The sequence below is a fragment of the Acanthopagrus latus genome, chromosome 17 (genome assembly GCF_904848185.1).
Source record: "Acanthopagrus latus isolate v.2019 chromosome 17, fAcaLat1.1, whole genome shotgun sequence".
Classification (NCBI taxonomy): Eukaryota; Metazoa; Chordata; class Actinopteri; order Spariformes; family Sparidae; genus Acanthopagrus; species Acanthopagrus latus.
The window spans coordinates 20,910,496-20,935,686 of NC_051055.1; the positions used below are offsets into that span (position 1 = coordinate 20,910,496).

Consider the following 25,191-nt stretch of genomic DNA (forward strand, 5'->3'; position numbering starts at 1 on the left):
ATGAACAAATGATTTCAGTTCTTTATGGCAAAGATTTTATTTTATTCAGCATATTTAATAGAACATGTAAGCAGACCGTAGAGCTTTGTTCATAAAGACTATCCACAGAAAGTGGATAAACCTGAAAAACTAAAAACTTTGGCTGCATTTTTAAAAATCAACATACTTCAGATTTGATGAAATTAAGGTATTTTCCCATCATTTAAATTGTAGTCAAGCACTGGAACTGCAACAATTAATTGCCAACTATTTTGATAATCTGTTTAAATTGTGTAAAAAAAAAAAAAAAAATCTTTAATTCTCACTCGAGCTTCTTAAATGTGACTTTAAACTGAATATCTTTGGGTTGTGGACAAGACATTGAAGGATGTCATCTTGGTAAAATGCAGATTATCATTTTTCACCTTTTTCTGTCATTTAATAAACTATCAAGTTTTAAAAATAATCGACAGCTAAATCAACAATGAAAAAAAATTGTTAGTTACAGTCCCAAAATGTATTTGTATTTTTAGTTATGTCTTTAAAAACACAGCCAAAGAAGGAACAATGGAAGGAGTAAGAGATGGCTTATGCATTTACATGAAATGCACCCTTTTAAGTGACAAGAACTGAAAGAATGACTCAACAATAACCTCAAGAGATTTACCATATTTTACAAGTTTTTGCATGGGGTTGGAGGGGAGAGGGGGTTATTAGACCAGATCTTTCCAGATGCCACCACAGCAACAATATACATGACAACAAATCTGTCTTGGAAAAAAACTCCGGGAACAAAATCACAGTTATACATTCACACCATGCCAGGAGCCCGCTCTGACCACAGGCCACCCAAAACCTCTGCTGCTTGTTTCCTGTCATCCATCCATCTTTCTTTCTTTACAGTCTCCAGGGTTGGTGAAACTCGGAGGCGGGGAGAGGAGTGCAGTGTGTTGTCTCAAAGTTTCGCATGTACTTCCGCGCCTAAGACAACGAGAGAGAGAGAGAGAAAAAAAAATGTAAAAAGGCAGCAGGGATGGAGGAGGAATGGAAAATGAGAGGTGTGGGAGGGCAATGAACAAAAAGTGCAGAACTTGATTATATTAGTTTCGGTCTGTATGGCTCTGTGCCATACAAATCTCTTCCATCTCTTAAGGGTTTACAGGGGAGGTGAATAAAGCCTAATTCAGAAGGCATTACCAAGGGAGGAAAAGCATAGCATTAGCTGTAATTGATGGCACTCCTCTTGTTTGATGTTAAATGACTTCAATAAGCTGAGCGCAGTGAAATATATTACACCAGTCAACCTGAGAGCACAGGTGAGCTGGTTACTATGGCGACCAGAAAAGTGTTCCTCAGTGGTAATGATGTCGGTGAATAGCTGTGATGTGTTTTTTTTTTTTCTCGTCTCTGCAGAGGGAGGGAGGGGGGGAAGGTAAGCCAAGTTTAAACTAGAAAATGGGCATTTTTGAGAAAAGAAAATTAGACTCTCTATTTAACCCCATTTCAAAGAGACGAGACAAAGACAACAGGTGGCTTCCCCTTAAACCAGACAGGAGAAACAAGTGTACACTCGGAGTGTATAGACAGTAGATTATTTCCTTACCAAGAAAAGAGCCAGCTGCCGTCTTCCCTCTAGAGTCATATCCTCACCTGGTAACAGTGAGAGTGTGTGAAAACATGGAGAAGCGTACACGTATGTATGCACGTACGTACGTACATATGTATGAGGGTCGTGCCGTGTGCAGTTTATTTACATCAAAACTGTGAAAGGACATTGGGACTTACCAACGCTCCATGGAAACGAAACATCTCTGTCTGCCTGATACGACTGCAGCACAGACACACACCAGTCATCGTCCACCTCGTAGCCACTGTACACTGATGCTGAGGAGCAAGAAGTGAACTGACATTACACACAATTTAAATGGTTTATAAATCTTAAATATAGACATACGCATGTTTTCCTTCAGGTTAATACAGTAGGTTCAATTCTAATGTGCTTGAGGTTAATCAGACTTTTAAGTTTCCGACACAGTGAAACAGTAGCGTGAACATGACCGTACCTTCTTCTAACGGAGTAGTGGATCCCAGCCATTGTCTGACAACTCTAATCCCTTCATCTGTCATTATCTTTGGGTACCTGGGCAGGAAAATTACATCGCCACTTACACACGTGAGTATAAATCCAGCAATAAATCTACTGAGGTTAGACGTTTGAAAATCAGGACACCGACCTGAACTGTAGCAGTTTGAGCAGGAGGTCGTTGCCTCTGTTAGACATGACATCCTCTGGACCCCTGTAACACAATGTACAACATATCCTTGTCATCGTGTTAGTGGTCCTGTGACATGCTGCTGACGAGAGAAGAGGATGCTTTGTCCCATTTCAGCATCAGTGAGGCACTCGATCCTCCTCATCGACAGTTACTGTGTTTTAAACAGTAGATGTAGTAGTAATAGTTATATAGAGATTAACCTGAATCAAAAGCTTGGTGCAGAATCACCCCTATATGAATGCTGTTTAAATGATTTGCTTATAGTCATCAACTACTGTTCATGTAGGGTCTTTCTCAGACAATAAAACTACAGTGATTTTTCTTTTTTAAATCCTGTGACACTTTGCCTTGCAGTGACCTGTCTGCATCTGGGTGGCTATTTGAGGTTGGTGCTGTGTGAAAAATGGAACCGCAGTGAGAAAAAAGGTCATTTTCTCTCAATGAAAAAATCAAAGCTGATGTCAACCTGCAAAAAAAAAATGCACCAGTGAAACTTGGCGCAAGAGGAAAGAACCATACACAGTACTATAATTTGTATAGTAAAATGAAAAGCTTTTGAAACAGTCAATACATTTCAGTAAATAGCAAAGCTGTCCGTTTTATTACTTTGTACTCATTTAATAGTATATAAATGTCAGTCAGATGGTCATCTGCATTAGAATTAAAGGAAAAGAAGTGCGGATGTAATTATCCACTTATAGCGATCAATTTAACCTCGACAGACATCACTTTAAGAGGTTTACATTTTAATTGCAGTAAGAATCTGTCTCTTGATGTTTAGGCAACAGAAAAATATGTTTTTAAAACACCTGTGGTTGAATCGTAATTGTGTCATCCGACATTTTTTTTGATAAAGATAACATATGAGGCAACACAACATTATAAAAAAGTACCAAAGTGCTTTGAGAGAAGCCCCGGTCTATAAATCTTGTTCTCTAGATGTTAGAAAAATGTTTGTTTGGTACAGACTAAATCAAATGTCACACCATGATCATTTTTAAATAGTTTTTTTTTTTCAGTGAAAATGAAAATTGCAACGCAAAATGTAATCATCATTCCCACCAACTGTGAATCATATCCTAATGTCCCCAATTAGATTCTTTCACCATGCTGTGCAGCCCTGAGCCATGGTAATATGGTCTGCGGGGGACTCACGTTGTGGTGATGATCTCATCTCTGGTTCTCCTGATGAGCAGGACTGGTCCCTGATATCTGGAGGAAGAGAAGGAGTCGTGTTAATCATCGGTGACATCACTGCGAGCTGCGCCAAAAAAAAAAGGCAATTACTTCCAAATATGTTGTGTAATGTTCAATGATGCAGACTTTGACTTTTATGATTAGTGTCACTAAAAATAGATTGTCCCACTCACTTGAGAAGCTGCTCGGCGTTGTTGAGATTCATGTACTGCCTAACTGTGTGTTGTACCAATGGCCCTAAGACAGAAGATAATTCAGTTTAAATACTGCTGCCTGCTCTAGACAAAAAAAAAAAAAATTTGTTTAGAACTTTTAAGCTTGTAGACTCACTCCAGCTGTCAGGCATGACCTTGAGGGCCAGAGGCAGGAGGTCGTCGAAGGAGGCGTCCAACACTATTGACTGGATCTCTGGGTATGACATCACTGCCCAACTGGCTAAGAAAGGAAATATGAGAAGTGAAGGACAGCAGTAAACAAAACCATAAAGGCAGGACGTAATAACATGATTTACATCCATGGCATATAAAAGTGCTTATCGTGTATTGTTCTCGTCTTCATCTACCTGTAAACCCTCCAATGGACCAGGCATATACGACAATATCGCTGATCTTGAAGCCCAGTTTGTGTATTGCAAACTGGATCACTACATCCATGGCGTTGGCCTCATTCTGGGGGAACGGCACTCCCTGGCAGAAAGATCCAAGTAAAAAAAGCGATATCTATGCATTATTAAACATCGCAGTAATATTCGACCCACCTACAAAAACCCTGCGTCTCCCAGTTTGAACAGATTTACAGTGTTTCATTCCTCAGCACTGATAATATCCACCATGGGAGTGTACTTGCCCTCTTGTGAAATACGGCCCAACTGGAACCAGAATTTCAACATGCCTTTTATTCACATAGTGCTGTTTGTTAGACTACTGTATCTGAAGCTCAGGACGCAGCACGCACTGTAAACTAAACACTGGTTTACGGATTAAATGTAGTAAATCTGACAACACTGCTTACCGTGCTGCCTCCAAAGCCAGGGTGGTTCCAGCCCAGAACAGAGTAGCCACCTGCAGTGCGCACCAACATTTAATTATTATTCAACAGTGATTCAAATGCGACAATAAAATTAATTTCAAAAATCCATGATGATAACGATTCCTCACCCTCCAGTGGCGTGTTCATGCAGCCCACCTCATAGAAGCCTGCGTTCCCCTCACAGCAGATGACCTGTGGCAGAATTGTTAGATTTCAACAGCTGAACACAATGTGATGACACAAGTTTTGTTGAACCCTGGAATGAGCCCAAGGCACAAAAACAACAAATCTCCGCAGACATTTACCAGCGTCTGGCCATTCTGTCCCCCGTCTCTCCTTCGATCCACAAACATTGTGTCGATCTCATTACCATCGCAGGCCATGAGCTTGTTCCTCTGGCCATCAAACTGTGACAAAATGGAGTGAAATTAGCAGGGAAGGGTGATCAGTATTTATTGAAGCCAATATGGACAGACTGTTAGAGAATGTGTTGGGTTTTTTTTTCTTACCTCTTCTATTAACCTAGCCTGGCCTTGCTGGAGCATAGGTCTCATGGCTTTCTGCAGTAAACCTACAGATCCAGGGTAAAGCATCCTCCTCCCAAACGAGTGGGTTATAAGAAAGCTGGAGAGGAAATATAGTCATGACAAAACTGTAGCAACATCAGACAAACAATGGAAACTTACTACGAAGGAGTCTGTATCTATCCCCTGTGATAAAGGGCTGGGCGATGTTGTCTTACAATGGTTTCATGATATATTTAAGCTATATCACAATACAAGATGCAACAACATCAATATTGCAACAAAATTGTAAGTGTGGGTATTGATACTTTCACAAAATATTAACGCACTGTGATTTTTAGATGAATAATCATCAGTAATGTTGATATGTGGATGTGACTAAGTGGGTAAAGGTACAATTATTTTTAAAACATTACATCACTGCACTGTATGCAGCCTTTAAAAGCAGGAAGAGAAAACACTTATGCCATATCATGATAAAGTTATCGAAAAAATCTAAGATGATATATGGTCTCATATCAAGATAAACATATGACAGTGATCTATTGCCCGGCCCTACTGGGATACTAGATTAAAAAAAAACAACAAAAAACAACTGGAGTGTCTTCCTGCAGGCTTTGTGCTGCATAAAGTGCATTTACCCGATGATGTGGCATGGTAAAGTCCGCACAGAATTGAGGACACTGTCTGCAGCCCCTCTTAATCTGGGCTCTGGCTTTAGCAGTGAAACACCAGCCTTGGATTGTTTCCTGTCACACAGAGGGTCAAAGGCACACATAAAAACAAGGAAGCCAATGTACTTTGCAGTGCTTTGAATGAATTCATTTATGATGTACTGACCCTGATGGGAATAGAATTGTAGTGAACACACGGCCACTTCAAATAAAATAAAATATAAAAGCAGGAACTCACGGACTGCTGACTTCTGTCCAGCTGAAATCCAAAGGCCAGTGCGAGAAGTCAAAGTCGTAGCACCTCACTCTTTTCTACATGGAAAGCACAAACAAATGAGTAGTTGTACCTCGAGTTATGTTCTGATGGAATGTAATCATTTATTTTGTCCCTCTTTTTTCCAAAAACTTTGTGCAGACCGCAAAACAAAATCTTGCTGTTCAATACTCAAGTTGCCACGACCTCACCTTGTTTGCTGGTGTGTGATTCTTTTTGGTTTCTTCAAGAATGGAGATAAACTGAAGATACTCTGAGTTTTTCCATCTCCCGTACCCTTGAGACAAGGAAAGAGGAAAGGTAGGTAGAAAGCAAAAACAATGAGAGACGTAAGTGGAGTTTACATGAGGCACAAAACACACTTTGCTGCAAAGCCTCAAGGTCGTATTTAATATTCCTTTTAGGTTTAGACCTTGTGCAACTGTCTCAATGTTAATGAAATCTTGTTGGCATGCAGCATATACAGCATATGCGTGTGATATCTGAAGATGAATGACTTGAATCAGTCATTTTCTGCCTGTCATCTGAAATCTGTAGTCTTACCTCTAAGACAGGCCACTCCCAGAAGACACACCAGCACTGTTCCCAGATACTGACTCAATGGAACCAACTTACTGGTGCAGATGTAACCTAAAAATACACAGGGCAACAGTGACACAGACATCCACATAAGCCCCCACTTTCTCTGCTAGACTTTGGGCCTCATTAACAAGCACCAACACAAACATTCACAGTCTGACAACTACCCGACGGCTGTATGCATAAATCAATATCAGAAGCTCAATTATACACTAAGGAGTAGCAAACAACCTCAAGCAATTAATTTCTATTGATGCATAGTCTTGCTGGATGATTCAGTTGATTAACTTTATATTAATCCCACTTGTAGAAGAACAGTAATTCCCACGAACGCCCTCACACGGGCAATTTTTCTTACTTAATGGAAGGAGAAATGTCATCTGGAAAAATATACACGATTAGACATATGTTACTGCCAAACGCCCTGAGAAAGATTTCTACTCAAACATGGCATGCTCACATTTAAAGAGGATAAAGCATTCCTGTAAGCATCATGGCTTCGGTGTGTTTATACAATTTTTCTCCCAAAGCCGGGATGGTTTACGTGGGTGTAGGACTGAGCAATGAGGTCAGCATCATTAATACAATATTAATCTGGATATCTGCCAATATACAGTAGATGTACAGACATTATGGTAAGATTACACATAAAATAGTCAAACTGGTACTCAAAGTTATCAACTGTTTTCCACTGTTGTACCCTACATGAGAGATAATTCTTCGTTTGTATCTAACAATGTTAAAACGCTTGGAATCCCTTTGACATAAACCTTTGTGAAAAACTCAACATCATGGTTTTGATTTGCTGAAATTAGTAAATGAATAATTATGAGGAGCTGTCACCCACCCTTTGTCAAAATGTTCCCCTTTACACCCAAGTCTGTCTCTCTTTGGAACATCGGCTAAGGCAATAATCAGTAGTTACATCACTTTTCAGGTAGTCAGGTATAACAGTGAAAAGAGCCCAAACACATCAAAAAATCCAAACATGTTCAATATAAAAAAAAGAGAGCAAATGACTCATCAAAACTGTGAGTAGTTTTCAGTTGAGCAACTAATCGATAAACGTCGATGTTGAGAGAGATAAGTCTGCTTGTGTTTCCCACCAAACATAATTAATAAAACCGACCTTTTCTGTACAGATAGCAGAGGAGAAGAGGGGAGCTGTAGTAGGACAGAGACCACAGTGCTGAAGCCTGTAGGGAAAAGACACACTTTTACTTCACTTTACTTCTAAATCCTTCACATCACCGGTGACATGAATCAGACAATAATACTGACCCAGCCGAGGATGCTGTCTGTGTGCTTCTCCAGGCTCTTGGGTTGGTAGGTCCATCCCTGCCACAAGTGAGATCAACTGTTCAAATATTGAGCAACGATGCTAACGTGTCAGAGAGCTAACGTTAGCTTGCTAGTAGCACATCTAGTGGCACATTTAATAGACATATTGATAGATATTTCAACTACACAGTCTTTACAGTGGCTCCGTTTAAGTTCTCATGTTTGCTTGTACTTATAATTAGTTTTTTTTGTTCAGTTTCTATTTTTGTCCGCCCGCCTTCGCAAAGTTTCCTTTCACCTAGCGTTAGCATAACTAGGCTAATGTCATTGAGAAAAACAGTTTATGGCGCTTCAGCTGGACTCGCTTTTACCCCGTCGGTGAAACAGAAATGCGTCCAGCATGAAAAGGCAGTCGCGTTCGTGTCATTTCATTCATTTGCTCGCAGTCAACCCGGCCGCACAGCGCAGTGACAGCGGGGCTTCAATAACAAACACCTGACACTTCCGGGACGCAGCCGGAGCTACATCGATGCTAACAGATGAAATACGGTTCAGTTTTCGCAGTCGGCTGTACTTAAACATATGCAGAACATTATAGACGTCCCTACCCTCCCTCCAGGGTGATGTTGGTCCGGTGATTTGTGAATTCGTTGCAAATGAGGCCCTAAAACACAGCGGAGCCACATCCAGCCGGCCATTCTTCCACTGTGAGTGCTACGGAAGCCTGCACTGATCAAAAATCTCAAAAGCGAAAGCGCTTAGAAGTAACACAGGAGACACGATAGAAGTCAGCACTGTTTATTTAGAACGACCATGAATACAGACGTCCACAGTGGTAAAACGACAGATAAAACAAGATGTAAAGTAAAGAAAAGGCAAAACAAGGTCACATATAAACTTTCACACATTGGGCAAAAGGTTTAGAGTCAAACTTGAAAACCTTTTCTGCCATGTGCAGCCCAACAAACACTGATAGATAGAGAGCAGTAGCGAGGAATGCACAAATCATTCAAACAATTGAGTTGCATTTCCCTTAAGCACTGAAGTTTCCCTTCACATCCCAGCTCCGACACACAGTTGTTACTGCTGTTTAGAGAGGCCCTCTGCTGCGGCGGGGAACTGAGCGGAAATGACAGCTGGATGAGGATGAGATGTGGGTAGGTGATCAGCTCTGACACCGTTCGCATCTGAAAACAGAGCACAAAGACAAACTCGCACAAAAATCTCCCGTCCCCCAGTCTCTTTTATTCTCCCTTAAACACAAACACAGACAGCCCACGCAACAACAACACAGGGGCGAAGGAGCGCTGCCTGTCAGCGCATGGCGTGATATTATGCCACTGTGTCACAGTAATGTTCAGGCCCGCATGATCGGTGAGTGTGAGAAGAATGTGAGGGGCAGATGAGTGACAGTGTACACACACACACACACACACACACACACACACACACACACACACACACACACACACACACACACACACACTCACAAAAAGCTGTTCAGCAGAGAAAAGCACACACAGGTGATGCAAGGGTTTTTGCTTACCGCTCCAGTTCCTCGTAGACATCATCCTCTCCTCTTGGCTTCAAATCCTGGCAGTAAGACGAAAACGGGGAAGGGAGGCAGGGGAAGAGTGGGACAGAGAAGGGGATGATAAAGAGCCAGATCCATGCTACAGAGGCCAGATTTATGCCCCTCTGCAGCCTGTGTAATGAGATTGATTTGTTAATACCACTAATGTAAGGGTGACAGCTGATAGGCAATGGGTTTATCTGAGAGAGGGCTGACGGACCGGAGGAGAGGACTGTGAGTGTGAGGGAAGACATATTCGCTGACAGCTTAGGGAGGGAGCAATGCCGAGAGGGGGAGTCTGTATGCATTGGTGTATCACAACTCCTCACACACGCACACATGTGCAACCACGCCTTGGTGTGTGCGCAAGGGGACGACACAATAACTCACCATGTAGACTGAGCCCTCGGGAGGAGCCTGCTGGGAAGGGAGGAGAGCAGAGAATAAACAGGTTTAATGAACAACAAGTGACGGGGGGGGTCGAAATCAGGGGGAAAACAGAAAAAAAAAGTGTACAACAGAGACGAATAAGAGAAGGGAGGGGAGGGTGAGCAAGAGTGAAAAAATACCAGAGGCGATGATGAGGGCAAAAAAAAAAAAAAAAAGAAGGAGGGGAACTCATCAGAGGATATTTAGTTATTGCAAATGTCTGAAATCATCACCTGTCGGATATCCTCAGGATTTTCATAGATGTTCTCTGCTTCACCCGAGTGGACAGACAGAGACTGCTCAATACCTAGGTACAGAGAGAGAGAGAGGGAGAGAGAGAGAGAGAGACAGAGGAGTTGCACACCCACATACTCACACTCAAATGCACAGGGAGAGAGGAGGAGGTGGGGGCAGATTCATTACAACAACCCCAGAGGATGTCGCGGCCCACATCACTCAGCGGCAGCCGTCAGGGGTCGAAGATGGACGGAACAGGAAAAGCTGTCAAAAGAGAAAACGCCGGAAGACTCACTGCGATCAGAAATGTGTTTCTGTCTCCATAGCAACACACAGACAGCCGCGGCAACCAGGGGCACCACGAGGAGTAATAAGGCAAAGAGGGAAGGGAGCTGGGAGGGGGTGGTCACACTGACACTCTCTGCAAAAGAGAAAAAAAAAGTGAGAGAGGGGAGAAAGCATGAGTGTTTCCAAGAACAGTGCTAATGTAAAACTTGTAGATCCATGAGTGTGAGCGGCTGACTGATGTAAAGAGAAGTTATTCCTGTATTTCTCCACTTTCAAGTCAAGAGAGGGCAACCTTTTCTATCACTTGAACTCTCCGAGCTAGAGATGTTGCAGTTAGGATTTCCTCAACATCTTACATGTATTTGCATCATGCTGCTGTCAGTCACAGACAATGGGTGCAGTCAGTGGAGGAGGAGGGGAAATTGAGGCTCTGTCAGACAGAGTGAATAGTCTGTACGACACCTCAGCAGACATCGATCTGACAGACCCCCAGTATGGATGCTGTCAATTTCAAAACATTTTCAAGAGGAGTAGAAGCACTGGTATCAAAGAGGCCAAAAGCTGTGTGATCACTGCACAAAGCCTCGCCAAACGCGCCGTCCATACAGATTAGGTTCGTCTGACTTTTTGCAAATCCCATCTACTTGCCGTCTTAATATCTAAATATATACGTAGCATGTAGTCAAGCGAGGCTTGTCCGTGCACGCTCCCATGACATCTGATCCTGGCAACAAGCTGCCTCTGGGCAAGCTGACAAACAATGTATACATCACATCTCTCAGCCAAACCATGTCAACGCAGCGTTGGAGAAATAGGTGGATAGAAAGCGTAGGCATGATTTTAACAAGCATTACATAAGCCAAGCATTTGCTCACTGTGGCACCAGTCAAATTTTGTGGGAAGATCTCACGCGTGCTATCAAACTTGTCAGGTCTGTTTGCATAATGAGGATGACATCAGCCTCGCCGAACACAGCCACAGGGTGACGAGAGAAGCAGGAGGGAGGTACTTGTTTCCGCAGAGACTGCTGTAATTTAGCGTACCTGAACAAGTGTTGTCTTCCTGCCTGATCACTCTTCATGGAGCACGGAGCAATCAGCTCTGTCAGACTTCTTTGGAGCACAAAAGTGAAGTAAACAAAGACGTACCACGGAGAACAGAGTTTTTATGGAATCAGCACAAATCATACTGCTCTCTGTGGCTGTGGAGGTGATCTGAAAGACAGAAACCTGGCTGAAGTTAAGCCAAGTCAGGCATCTCATTAACTTTTCACACATTTTGTTTGTGAAAGGATTGGCCCCTGGGCCTCACCTTAGTCCTGGTGTCACAGCTTTTAGCCAGCTTCAAAATAAATCAATCGTTATTTGCTGCGCGAGGTGTAATTGATTGGTGAGTATGTGTGGAGGTTGCTAATGGAATATTGTGGTGAGTTCTGACCCCGAGACTGACCCGCACTGTTCTCCATGCCAGCTTTAGCCCATGATTTATGGTAATTGAGTGCAGTGAAGTGAGGCAGAACTGCTTTTCTCACTGTCTAGTCTTTCTCTCTTTCCGTCTTTCTCTCTCCTCCTTTCACTCTCATCTTCTTCTATCTCGCCTCTTCCTTCTCTCTATTGGCACTTCCTCTCCAGCTCGCCTTTATCATCTCAGATGAGGTAGGAGGTGAATCATATCAGTGCGATTGTAGAAGACGGTGGCTGATGGGCAGGAGACCAAAGAGCTGCTCGAAAGCTTTGCAAATGATGGGCCAACTCAGGGTAGCAAATGATTGAAGAACATCCCTGACATTTGAAGTATTTTATGTGCTGCGGAACACAATGATTGCTTCAATTTTGGATTTTCTGAACTGTGCCACCAGTGAAAGGAATTCTATTATGCAGGGTTTTTTGTACTTGTACCACTGGCACTATACTTTAGATTTGGCTTACAATGCACAAGATATCACTAAATTGCTTTATATATATGTATATATATATATATATATATATATATATATATATATATATATATATATATATGTATATATATATATATATATATATATATATATATATATAAATAACTTTATGCAAAATCTCGCAGTTTCTGGGAGCTCTCTTACGATCCACAACTATTTATAAAGCGTCAGGTTTTTTTTTTTAATAAACTGTCACTGCTTATTTTCACACTATTCATTATTAACCAAGAGTGTTTGAGCACTTGCACCATTGCAGAGTTTGTGCAACCTGTCACTTGTCAACAGTGTAAATGTAGGTCAACCAACGCTCACATTATTTGAATTTCTCACTCTGCTCAGACTGAATTCTTCATGACACACTAGACAGACACCTGTCACTCAACATACACTCAGCGGCCATTTTATTAGGTACAAATCTGAAAAATCTAACGCAATCCAATGCTTTACATTTGATTGATTCTGTCTATGTGGACGTTTTAGTTTGCAGTGGTGTCAAACTTAACTGCACTGCATTGTTTCTAATGTTTTGCCTGCCTCATTCTCTAACTCGAAGAGGGGAAGCACATACTTGCCAGCCCTCCTATTTCTCATTACCCTCACAATTCTCTTGTAATTATCCGAAATTAATGACAATGTTTTACACTTCTTCCCCTTTTAGTCGTAATAACCTGTTTTCTGCTGTACTGCCATCCACCTCAGTTAGTGAGAGACGGATAGAAAAACGGACAGGGGAAATCATTTTTACATAAATTCCAGTCACCCTGGGGAAAATTCTTGTTTCTTGATTAAAGTTTTAAGCAAAGGGGACTGTAAAATCTGCCACCTTGATTTTTCTGTCAATCACAGGAGTAACTCTGCGTCAATCTGCATCAAGAGGCTGACAAATACAGGGTATTTGCATGTGAAGACTCTGAGGTGCATGGACAAAAATTCAATGGATGATTGAAAAGATTTGCAAACGTTTACACTCAAGGGCAGACTATTCTGCGTAGATCTCCGAGAGTAAGTAAAATAAGATGAAAATGATCTGACATAAAAATGCTGTTGAGTTTTTCACGTTTTTCAAACCCCCGCTATTTTTGAAGTTTCAAAGCTGGCAAATATTGGGCAGAATATCACGAAGACATTTCAGTATAATACAGTGTAGTGCAACACCAACACTAACTGTGACCTCAATATTAACATATAGATAACACCTCTTGGAAACCTTTACTAAAAGATGGCCACTTTGGGTTTCATCGGTGTTGTAAAAAAAGCCAAATGTTATACTTAAGGAAGAGTAATAGTAGTAGAGTAAAAATCTTAAAGTAATATGATATTAAAATAACTTATCAAAAGTCATTTTTTGCCAATAAATGTGCTTTAACTGGTAGTAGACAAGTTTTCTGCTTTAATGTATCACTATGAAGTAAATGTGGTTTGCACAATGTAATGGCTAAAGAATAATGACATCATCAGCATTTAGATTGGTTTTTTTATAAACCTGGCTCTCACTATGCAATTTTGTCTGCCACTGGGCTCGAAAATGTCCTGGGAAAATGAAAGCTGACTGGCAGGCTGGCACAATTTCTATCTGCTTTCACATCCCCATTATGGACTAAATGAATAAATAAACTCATGTTTTGTCCCGTGTTGTTGGCAGATGTATCACTGAAAAAACTGAGATCCAGGTGTCTTTGCAACCACGCAGAAATGCTGAAGGGGCTGAAGTTGTCTGTTTTCCACTTTTAGTTTCAAAAACAAATCATACATACTGTATTTACTGTATTTACAGGTATGTACATTGTATAGCTACTATGGGTCTACCGGTTATCAGTCGGGCCAAATATGGTATCCGATATGCCAGTAAAAAAATGTGACTGCCGATTATGTAAATTGATGTAAAGAATTATAATGCTTTTTTCCCCCCTTTCTTCCAGCATTTTATATCAGTTCTTGTGCATATAAAAAATCTTGAAAGTTAAAAAGGTCAAAGTCTGCAGTAAAACTCGCTCCTTTCTCCCACAGAAAACGCTGCTTATGAAACGTCTCGTCAGCAGTCCCGCCTTTAATTCTGATGAATCTCATCACACTATGTCACCTTGTCGGACATTTGCATAATTACTGTCTTCCGGCTAGTTTTGCACATAACAATTCATTTAGCACAGCTGCTGTGTTGTTGTCAGCCGTGATGGCTCAGGCGTGCTTGAGCTGACCAGTCAGAACAGACTGGGTATTCAGGAGTTTGGTCCTTAAAGAGACAGGAGCTAAAGTGGAGCTAAGTGTTTCAGACAGAGGGGAATACAGTGCTGCAGTGTTGGACAGCATAAGTAAACGGATGTATCTGAGTATCTAAAGCTATTTCTAGCACTAACCCCAAATTAATTTATTAATAATACAGATTAATAATATAAAAATGAGCATTAAACATAGGTTACTTTGGCTCTGATGCAGCATGCAGGTTGCAAAGTAACTCGTAACTGAAGTGTAGTGGAGTAAAAAAAATCTGAATTTGCCTACAAAATGTAGTAGAGGCAATGAGGTAGCTGAAAATGGAAAGAACATGAACCTCAAAATTGTTCTGAAATACAATAATTGAGTAAATGTACTTTGCTATATTCCATTAATGAGCCTCATGAAAGTCAAAATATGTGGCAGAGCTGTTGCACTGCATTGCAATTTATTGTATAAGTACTAATAATGTGGCCAGCAAGTGCATAGATTTTTTTTTCTTCTAATCCCACTTCTCCAATCAGGCAAATTCTTGCCTCCTCCAGTCCCCTCCCTGTCTTTATCACCCCCTCTTTCTCTCCTCTGTGTCCATTACTCTTACGGCCATACCAGCAGCGTGCATCATGATGAGCTCTGGGCCGCTCAGCCCCAGTGATGTATCGGGGTACGGGGAGTGAACTCATCTCTGCTAAGGGATCCATTCAACTGTCACATCCTCCTGCGCTCCCCCACAGCCACCAATACAATAAGCCTGAATAATTTAGTTTTGGTGGGGAGAGATGTCCTGAGGTCCTGTCTTCTTATATTCGCATATCAGCAGGGTGAGTGTGATGAGAAAAGCGATAGCCACTATGTTTTATATTTTATAGAAGAAGAGGAAGCTAAGCAGAGTATTAGACCTCCGGTAGATTCTTATGAAACATGGGCATATAAATGGACTCAGTTATCCTGCTGCATATCATCTGCAAATCACAACTTCTTGTTACACAGATGTCTTAACCTTTGAACTCTTTAACTACATTAAAAAAACACAACATATGGTATCTGTCAGTAGCTTTCCCCTCCTGTAAACCAGGCGCTGTCTGGCAGATGAATTGACCTGAGCTTGGCTTGAATGCACAGCAGAACGCTTCATGGAGCACATACTTGAGAATCATCCACATTCATGGTTGATTATCTCCATTGAGTTGACAGGAAGTCTGCCGGGACTCCTGTGCTCATAATATACTGTTGATGAAGAAAATCAGAAAACAGACCGGTGTTTGTGATACCATGCCACCCTCTCCCACCTTCATGGGGCAGCGTCACAGCTTGCGTTGCCTGGACGGTCTGCCCATTTTTCAGTTGCAGGGTGCAGGTGTAGTTCCCGGCTGTGTCAGAGGTGATTGGCAAGGGCAGAGAGGTGCTGATGCTGCCAAGGCCGCTGGTTTCCGAGTGCAGCTGGTGACTCTTATTCTGGTACGTCCACTTGGCGCTTTGGACCTGGGACAGCTCCGAGTACAGGCACCCCAACTGCAGCTTTGAGGAGGAGTAGCTGGCTTTAACTGTAGATGTGGTGCAGAGGGGAAGGGAGAGGAGCGTGGGAGGGAAAATGTTAAAGAAGGGAGAAACAAAAGAAACCGAGGGAACGATGGGTAAGTGAAAACGACAGGTATGAGGGAGGAGAAAGGAGCGAGACGGGATGAGAAGGTGAGTTAAAGGGTAGCGTGTGAATACAGAAAAGGCCAAGGACGGATAGAGAGTAATGGGGTAAAGGAAAAGTGATATGAAAAACAAAGAACAATCGAGAGAGGGGTCAAAATAATATATATTCATTAAAGTGATTTGCTGCTAATGCATTGGTTGACTGTGACTGATGCTTAGTGTCTCATCAAACTGAAATGAGAATCCATCTGGGTGTAATCAAGCTCCACAGACCTGCACACACGCATCAAAACACACACATTTCAGCCTTGATTAGTGTGATCAGTGTGGGCCACCTCCAGCCTTCGAGGGAGGGCAGCAGGTATAATCATACATAATGATACTTATAATGAGGTGGGGTAAAAATATATGCATCACATGACTGGCGCGTGGGTGGATGTGCATGTGTGTGCGCGAGCGAGGGATGCAGATGTGTGAAGCGGGATGACAGTGACAGTGACTGATCGGCCGGTCACGTCTGGGCAGCCGTGATGGATGCCAGTGGGACTGTGATTAGTAAAGCCTTCCAAGGCCGCCATGACAGAGCGTCTTATCTGTACGTGTGTATGTTGGGTTTTGTGTGTATGCGTGCGTGTGTGTGTGTGTGTGTATGAGGGGGTGAGGTGCAAATGTATTCCGCTTTTTTTCTGCAAAGGTTGAAACCTGCCCAAGGCTCGCTCACAAAAATCAACAGGTGTTCTGCTCGATTTTTTCTCTTTAAAAAAAAAAAATGAATCGAGCGAATGTTCCTCTTCACGAGCAGTATCGTGAATGTATTCTATAATAACGTGACATTTTACCAACAGCTGTAGGAATTCATCATCGTGTTTGTCTCACGCTGCATGATCCATGAGAACAATGCAGTGGCAGAAGGTAAGAATTCGGTGTCTATTATTATACGACGCAAATACTTTACAGGGAGGTGTCAATATTCACCATGTCACCCTCTGCCTCTTAAGCTGTCATTGCATTTAGATTACAGGAGATCATGTTTGTACCTTAAGTATGGAGCTGGAGCCAGAAGGCAGTTAGCTTAGCTTAGCATAAAGATCGGAAACAGAGGGAAACAGCTAGCCTGGCTCTGTCCAGTGTCAAACATGGCTAAAGCTCACCAGTATGAACAATCTGAGTCTTATAGGAAAATGACAAGTTGTGGTTTCGAGAGGATTTATGTTGCATCACTTCCCTGTGATCAACATGGAACCGAAAGAAGAAGCAGGGGTCATTATGACACCAATCTATCTTGGGCCAGACTGTGGTGACATTTGTTCCGGAGTCAATAGGATAAATACAGTAAGGCCCAACATATCTACAGTACGTCATATGACTTCAGATGAAGAAATGCCTGAGGAAAATGAAAGAAAACGAATTCCGGGACGAGGTTAACGACCGTTTTTTTTATCGACCCACTGCTCGTTCGACAACTTGGTGTAGGAAAGACTCCTGTTCGCAGTGTCATTGAAGTCTAATTAGCAAAAATCAGTCAAAACCTGCCCTGTTTATTGACAACATTATCAGCGATGTCAATTTTCAAATGTCAAAGTCAAAAATCAATACTCAATAAACTCATGAAGGTTGTGTGTTCCACCACTCATCTAGCTTTGATTTCACTACAACCGGCAAACTTGCCCTCAATGCTAGACTCAGTGACGTAATGACCCTTCCTTCTGTTTTTTAGGCTCCTCTGTGATCAACAGGAGGTTTGACGTCACGGTGAGGTTGCTAGACAACCACTGAAGATACCAGGAGGAGGTTTGTCAAGAAAATAGTTCCCCCAAAATCTCAAGTGGTTGTTTTTACATGTCTAATTGTGTACCAATTCAACAAACAAGACACAAGCTGTTCATTAATGACCTTCGGAGGTGCTTGTAGGCGTGCTTTTGAACTTTGGAGACAGCCGGGCTAAAGCTGCTTCTGGTCTTTAAGCTGCCAGTGTGCTTCTTCAGAAGCGCTAGTTGGACGACGGTGGATTGCTGGCTTTCCGAAACCAGCAATCTGACACTCACACCCACTTCATGCCACGGCCGTCCAGCTGTGCCGAGGTGAGAGAGGAGCCAGGGTTTGAACTTCTCTCTCCAGCGCTCTTTTTTTTTCATTCTTGGCACAACTATTTCTTTAATGTTTCATGAGAACAACTGAGTTCAGCGCTATGAATGTTTGTTTTTTTTTTCCAGAGGAGACTGTCTTAAATTTGTGTGCCATTATTTGCATATTTATACAAGATCACGCCTCCGCTCTCTGTGACAACAAGCTTTTCTTCTAGTGTGGTCGTCTGGAACAATGACAAACACTATTTCAGGGATAGTCGCACGCAGCATGTTGCACAAACGTATTTTGTTTGGGCGTAACCTGACAATATTTACAGCACATACATGAGAGTGTTATGAGTCTTGCAAGAAAGCAAATATGTTTATTTTGCTAAATGTCAGTGACTGTACATACCTCCAACCAGCTCATACCTTCAGTGATTTGATGAGTACGACAATGCTGTGAGTGATATGTTACAGTCATGACAGATTATCCCCAATGATCTTATTATCAAAAGGGAATATCTTTTATTGTATGTTGTTGCTTTTTAATCCCTTATATGCAAGGTTTTTATTTCAGTGACACCACTTCCTCCTCCTTTTCCTCACGTTGATCTGTACCTTTCAGCACGCTGAGACGGGTCCGCTGGCTGAAGGCGACGCTGTTGAGAAACACATCACAGGCGTAGAGACCGCCATCCTTCCACCCAGGTGTGAGTAGGAAAGAGAAGCTCCCAGCCTCTGGGTTGTAGGGAGGGCCGGCAAGCTGGAGTTTCTTGCTTTGCTCGGTCAACAAGGTGGATCCCCTCCACCGGTCGTACTGGTACACCAGCTTCATGTTAGTCCGCTTCCTGGCATCTGGAGGCTGCCAGTGCAGTAAGACGTAGTCCCCCTGGACGGCAGGACAGGTTAAGGTGAAGGACGTGTGCGCCTGAGTGGCGGTGGAGATCAAAGGGGCTTTAGGCAATAAAGAGAGAGAGACGAGAGAAAGCAGGATGTTAAAACAGATAAACAGAGGGAGAGGGAGCACAGACAGACATGAAGACATAACAGCTCGCGCAGACTTATCGACAGGGAATTCAGAATAAACAGAGGCTGAATGACGAGTGAGGTGAAGACGGAGAGTAAACAGAATAGTAAGTAAGAGAGGAGGGAAATGGAGATAGGGGGAAAATTCCTCCAACAATAGGGATTACGCTCTTATAGGCTGAGAGTTACTTCTTCAGTCGCTCTTGCATTCTGCTCTGCCTGATTAGCAAGCTGCTGACACAGGACTTTCAGACTGCCTGTGTTACAAAGTCACTCACCATGTGTTATATTGGTGAATGAGGCCACATTGTCAGCTGTGGAGAGAAGGGAAGCAGGAAGGGGGAGAGGGGGGTAAATGATGAATAATACATAAATGTAGCAACTATAATATTCACAGGAGGACTGGATGAATTCTCCAGATCTACAGTAGACTTTTGAAACTGGTCTGTTAAAGTAAATACTTTGAAGAACTGTTGCAACAGGATGCTTAAATAAATGATGCTGCTGCTGGAGCTTCTGGCACTGATGCCCACTCGAACCATCAAGAGAAGCAACAACAAATGTTTTCTACTCCTCAGTACTGCTCTTCTCTCTCTCAAACCAGTCTCACCATCAACTGTCACGTCCACGTTGAAGGGGAAGGGAGCCCTACTGCTGTCACCCTGCGGGTGCACCAAACAGACGTAAGCCCCGCCGTCACTGATCTGGAGCAGTGGAAGTTTGGCCACTGTGCCTGTGTTTGGCTTTCTCTCGCTCTTCATGGAAATACCTCCAGGCGCTTCCCAGGTGATCTTGGCGACAGCAGAGTCGGGATTCACACTGGCAATCAGCGCCAGGGTGCTGAGCTGCAGAATGGGTGCAGCGGGGACAACAGTGACTGGGGATGAGGGAGGAAACAGGAAGTCAGGGGTCAGAAAACGCCAGTGTGTCCCATTACAAGTAAAAGTCTGGCATTTTAAAATGTTACAATTGTACAAGCAGAGAGGCAAAATATATTTAGAGTATACTTAAAGTGTCAATACTGAAAGTATCCATTACCTAGCCCCTAGGTTGGATCTCATTTATAAAACATCATATTGATAAGCTGATTTCCATTATTGTACTGCAGTCCTATGTGTGTTTGTCCCAGTCTTGTTGCCGTACACAACTGATGTCAAACACTGTATTGTCTCTTTCATAAATGTTAAATGTATTGTGGAGAACTAGAATGTAACGTGAGTGTAAACTCCGTGGCTACAGCCTTGAGTGATGGGTGAGTGAAATTTTAATTGTCAACAAATTGTTTTGTTCATAAAGTAGAAAAAACAACAAACTCTCAGTTGCTTTTTTTAAAAAAAAGATTCTTCAGTTATTATGGTGATTGACTGAATAATTCGTCAACTAATCATTTCATCTATAAAATTCAACTTCTTTTATAAGCTGGTTATGTGATTTGAATGTAAAATACTAACCGTAACTGGAATTGCTACTTCCCTCTTTCAATTTCCCATAAAAACAAGAATACATGTAAAGTACAAGTACCACAAAACTATACGTCAGTGCAACCACTTGAGTTAATGCACTTAGTCACTTTGTACTCGTGTGAGCACCTCACATATACCCTGTTGATCTTCCTACCTTTGAGGATGACTAAGAGGATAATCCTCTCCTTCACTTTCCTCTCTTGTTGCTTTATCAAGCATGAGTAGAAGCCGCCGTCCTTCATTTTGGGAAGAAAGAACAGAGAGAAAACCCCGGTGTCTCTAAAGTTTGGATCAGTCCAACGCATGGATGCCTTCGAGGCACCGCCAGACAACTCTGTCCTTTCATTGGCTGAGAGAACCAGTTTCCATTCATCTGCACCAGATAACTTCTGCATCCAGTTAATGGCTACAGCACCCCTGACTGTTTTATCAGCACAGATCAAGGTGGTAGGCTCGTCCTCTCTTGCCACCAACACCTCGTCTGAGGGAGAGAGGATTAAAAAGCATTATAACAGGTTAATTATTCTGGCCACAGCAATTAAGCATTTTTGCTAAAGTGCTGACATCAGTCATTCCCTCCGTGTGCATCGAAAGGGTTACTCCAATTGTTCCTTCTGGACAGAAAAAGAGATCTCTTTCAATCTAAGTGTTGGTTGACGAAATCCACATTCCTATTTCTGTGTAAAAATGACTTCTGGACTTTTGCTGAAGATAATACGAGGCTTCAGCACTCTGTGTCGGTCAGATCTAATGGGCATCTTCCACAGTTACAGTACTTTTAGTGTCAAGTTCCCTCTCTCTGTTTCGCTGGGTAGTGTTTCTTTGCTGAGCTGCAGCAGATGGATAGTGACAAGAGAGAGAATCTTGTATTAGAGAGACTGGGAGATGACCGCTCTGTTTGTGTCAGACGCAGACTACTTAAACATCATATCAACTTCAAATGCATCTACAATGCCCTTTTAGAATGGAAGATATACTTTTTGAAGGTTTTGTCTTACAATAAAATCACTTTCTTTGCAGCCAGTGTGGACAGGAGGAGCATTTACAACAACTAATAACTTCTCAGTGAACAAATGGGCATGTAAGTGTTGTTTAAAGGTGCAGTTTGTAACATTTTAACACTAAATAAACCAATTCTCTTCATTTTCATGAATAATAAATAACGATATATTTGGTGAACCCTGCCAACTTTCCAGTGTCAGACGGTGTTCTGGGGACCTTATTTTCGTCTGAGAGCAGCTTGTTTATTCATTTAGGGAAAAAATTAATATTTCTGAGTTTGAATCATTACCTCATTAATATTTTAGTTATCAAAAGTTAGAATTTCCTCTCCGAAACTACGCAGTGCATCTTTAAGGACGGACTTGAAAAAAAAACCTTTGAACGTGTTCTTTAAAGACTGTCTGGGTTGATATATAGACAATAAAATAAGGCATTCTTCTTCTCAACTTCTCGCACTGACCACCTGGGATAGGGAGGAACTGTGCATGACTCATCATTTACCTTCAAGGAAACAGCTTCAATCACGTTTGCACTTAAAAAGCAACATTAGCCGTGAAATGCAGTCTCCACTGCCAGCACGATCAGTTTCAAGCACAGCGAAAAATAGATGTTTCTAAGACTCACAAAGTATTTCATACCTGGGGTGTCAGTGTGAGAGGAAGACACCGCAAAGGAGGAAACGAGAATAAAGGTGAGAAAACCAGACTCCATCACACACTGCAAGCAGAAAAACCAGACTCCTGCTGCACCAGCTGTCGCTCCAACACTGTGACCTTTCTAAGTGTGCTCCAGAACATTGAGTATTGTTCACTTTCCTGCAGCATTACTGGTGTCCCTGACTGACATGTTAACAATCTGCTGTGCATCTCTCAGCCCAACAGGATGTGGCGACGTTGGGATAATCGACAGGAAAAAGGCTGTCATTACTGCCATCGCATGCGTGTGCTCGAGGCTGATAAACTACACAGAGTATTACCATGATGTTTTACAACATTTCAGAGCAGAACTTCTGGGCAATTAGTTACAGAACTTCTGACCCCAGCGCTCGGTTCGACAAAGGGACTGGGCGCGCACCCGTGTGTATCACAATGTGTGTGTGAAACAGAGAAAATGATAAGAATAGCAGAAAGCGAGGGATTGAGGGAGATGAAAAAGCAGAGAAATAAAGAGTTTGGGTTAGTGTGGGTGCACAGCAACCCCTGGGCTACATGTCTTTACATCCCATAAATGTCTTTAATTAAGCTAAAGGTATTATCAGCTCCTCTGAGCACTATTACAGATTTTTCCATAATTACCATTGGGTGAATGGGGGCGGTGGAGAGAGATACAGAGAGAGAGAGGGAGAGGGAGAGAAAGCAGATACGTATTGTGGGTGTCTAATGACAGGGAGAGGGGGGGAAATAAAAGGGAGAGGAAGAAATGTGAAGGGAGAGGTGCTCAGACGGAATGAGAAGAACCCTGGGAGAGGAGAAGTGTGAGAGAGAGACAGTAGTGTGACTTCAAAGAAGCCTGTGGCTGCTGACACAGAGCGTGGTACTGATCCGGTGGCCCCTCCTCTATGGGTAAATAATCACCATAAGCCTTGGCTCTGTCTAATGAATCCACTGCCAATGAGCTAATATCTGTTAACTACGCGCTTCATTATCACTGCCACAGACCCCCGGAGAGCACGAAGGATGGAGGACGGGAAGAATAGCAGCAAGGATTGAAGGACGAGTGGACAAAGGAAAATCGAATGACACAGGAACATGGAGAGAGAATGTTGGGAGGGGTGGTGGGGGGGAGGGAGAGAAAGAAAGTGACGTGTAAACGAAGGGAAGGTGTGAGGGGTGCGAGATGGTTGGGAAGAGAAAGAAGAAAATAAGAAAGTGCATAAGTAAAGTGGGTGGTAGCTGCAAAGTGGAAGGTGTGAAGGTCGATTTGTTATGGGTATGAAAAATGGATGAGCATGGGAAGGAAAGGAAATGAAAATCCTCCATTTGGTGGCCACTTTCTTTACAGCCCCTCATTCTGGTCCGTGAGTGTGTACGATTTAGTGGCGGCTGTATCTGGGTGGTCCCCTGCACGCTTTCCTCCGGCTGGTGCAGGTGCTTAAAACATACAGCTATAGGGCGGCGAATGAAAACACGGCAATGCAAATGTCACAGCTGCTGTTTGCACGGCGAGGCGCTTCCACGCCGTCTGGATTTACAGTGGGCAAGAACAGAGAGTAAGAGAGATCCCCCCCCCCTCGTTGTATCTGCAAGATCTCCAAAAGAAGAACACATTTCAGCTGTTAATTTGTTTCACTGGTGTGCAGAACACGGTTTGACCTTTGATTGTTATCTTCAGAAACTGCACCTCTGATAGAAAAAGGGGAGGGGTGACACTGGAGGGGAACTTGGAAATGGAAAAAGAACAGGAGGAACCAAGCAGCAGCAGCAGCAGCAGCAGCAGCAGCACGGTTTAAACTGTGGGACTTATGAAGATGTAATTACATTGGCTGTAAAACACTTGGGTATAGGGATTAGACCTAAACCAGATAATGCCTTCGCTATGCTAGTATGCACCCTGCTCCAGAGGAAAATAGGGCAAAAATGAATTGGAAGTTATTCTGTGGAGGAAGAGGAAGAAGAAGAAGAGCAGGAGGAGGAGGAGAAGGAGGAGAAGAGAGAAAAAATCTCATCAACAGAGAGTCTGCAAATAGATACACGAGAAGCTGTTTCCTTCTTGATTTGATTTCGCTGACTGCCACTGGATTTGTATTTTGCCGGTTATTAATGAATGTTTATTGATTCTGGCATATGCTGTGCCGGAGTTTAAAACTGTACGAGCTAATCTCAGTCCGGTGTCTGCGCGGAAACAAACAGCAGAGGGCGTAAGAATCATCCGTTTCCACGTACCTCGGCAGCACATCACAAACTTTCTGACCCGGGCACACTGTGGTAACTTCATGTTGTTGTTTTGCGGGGGTGAAATGTCACTTTTCTGGTGGATTTCACTGACATTCCTTTGCGGGTAATTTGTGTGTTTTTTTTTCTTAGCTGTGGCTGCAAATGGAGATCAAGATAACTTCAGTGGGTGCGCAGAGATACTTCGGCTTTTAAACACACAGCTACAGAGGAGTATATTCCTCGACGTAACTCGTCAGAAGTAATAAATACGATTAAAAAAACAACAACAATCTGCTGCGGCGCACTTCAGACACTATCAAGGTGAAGCTTTAAAAAGGAAAAAAAAGGCTTGTGGCCATTTCAACAAGTTGCTCCCAGAGTCGTCACCCCCACTCCTGCCATCGCTGGTCCTAATTGGGTTGGTCCTTGTTTTTGTTTTTTTTTTTTAATTTGGGGGGGCTGTGACGCCTCTCAGCCTGATGACATCACCCAGTCAGTCACACACAGTCGGACAGCCGCCGCGCGCTCAGAGGAAGTAGTTGTTAGAGGGAGAGAGAGAGAGAGAGAGAGAGAGAGAGAGAGAGAGAGAGAGAGAGAGAGAGAGAG

The 25,191-nt window shown here is 42.7% G+C and overlaps 2 protein-coding genes and 1 long non-coding RNA gene across 11 annotated transcripts; 1 reads left to right on the top strand and 2 right to left on the bottom strand.

The window, feature by feature from the left end:
• Nucleotides 1-287: 287 nt before the first annotated feature.
• Nucleotides 288-8,570, bottom strand: abhd16a (abhydrolase domain containing 16A, phospholipase). Its single transcript, XM_037074962.1, has 20 exons — nucleotides 8,422-8,570; nucleotides 7,814-7,870; nucleotides 7,662-7,728; nucleotides 6,497-6,583; nucleotides 6,145-6,230; nucleotides 5,918-5,991; nucleotides 5,647-5,754; nucleotides 4,991-5,105; nucleotides 4,787-4,888; nucleotides 4,610-4,673; nucleotides 4,464-4,513; nucleotides 4,015-4,138; nucleotides 3,783-3,887; nucleotides 3,626-3,689; nucleotides 3,411-3,467; nucleotides 2,214-2,276; nucleotides 2,043-2,119; nucleotides 1,765-1,863; nucleotides 1,583-1,629; nucleotides 288-960 (listed from the first exon to the last, which is right to left on the bottom strand). The coding sequence occupies exons 1-20, from the start codon at nucleotides 8,509-8,511 to the stop codon at nucleotides 877-879; spliced, it is 1,620 nt and encodes a 539-aa protein (XP_036930857.1). The 5' UTR covers nucleotides 8,512-8,570; the 3' UTR covers nucleotides 288-876.
• A 25-nt stretch (nucleotides 8,571-8,595) lies between these two features.
• g6fl (g6f-like) lies at nucleotides 8,596-25,057 on the bottom strand. 7 transcript variants are annotated; one of them, XM_037074956.1, is made up of 11 exons: nucleotides 24,595-25,057; nucleotides 20,865-21,191; nucleotides 19,858-20,124; nucleotides 19,526-19,561; nucleotides 18,840-19,175; nucleotides 15,798-16,052; nucleotides 10,348-10,473; nucleotides 10,049-10,122; nucleotides 9,777-9,806; nucleotides 9,360-9,518; nucleotides 8,596-9,000 (listed from the first exon to the last, which is right to left on the bottom strand). In XM_037074956.1, the coding sequence occupies exons 1-10, from the start codon at nucleotides 24,644-24,646 to the stop codon at nucleotides 9,381-9,383; spliced, it is 1,641 nt and encodes a 546-aa protein (XP_036930851.1). In that variant the 5' UTR covers nucleotides 24,647-25,057; the 3' UTR covers nucleotides 8,596-9,000; nucleotides 9,360-9,380. The 7 variants fall into 7 exon arrangements, 3 of the variants coding, with proteins under 3 accessions (XP_036930851.1, XP_036930854.1, XP_036930853.1); XM_037074959.1 differs by lacking the exon at nucleotides 24,595-25,057 and adding an exon at nucleotides 22,351-22,486 and having other exon boundaries at nucleotides 9,360-9,406; nucleotides 9,777-9,803; XM_037074958.1 differs by lacking the exon at nucleotides 24,595-25,057 and adding an exon at nucleotides 22,351-22,486 and having other exon boundaries at nucleotides 9,360-9,406.
• On the top strand, nucleotides 16,441-19,995 carry LOC119006407. Of its 3 annotated transcripts, none has more exons than XR_005070769.1 (6): nucleotides 16,441-16,513; nucleotides 16,998-17,064; nucleotides 17,870-17,943; nucleotides 18,064-18,233; nucleotides 18,847-18,931; nucleotides 19,852-19,995. It is a non-coding gene; the product is annotated as an uncharacterized LOC119006407 (long non-coding RNA). The 3 variants fall into 3 exon arrangements; XR_005070772.1 differs by having other exon boundaries at nucleotides 18,118-18,233; XR_005070771.1 differs by lacking the exon at nucleotides 16,441-16,513 and adding an exon at nucleotides 16,770-16,885.
• Nucleotides 25,058-25,191: the final 134 nt, after the last annotated feature.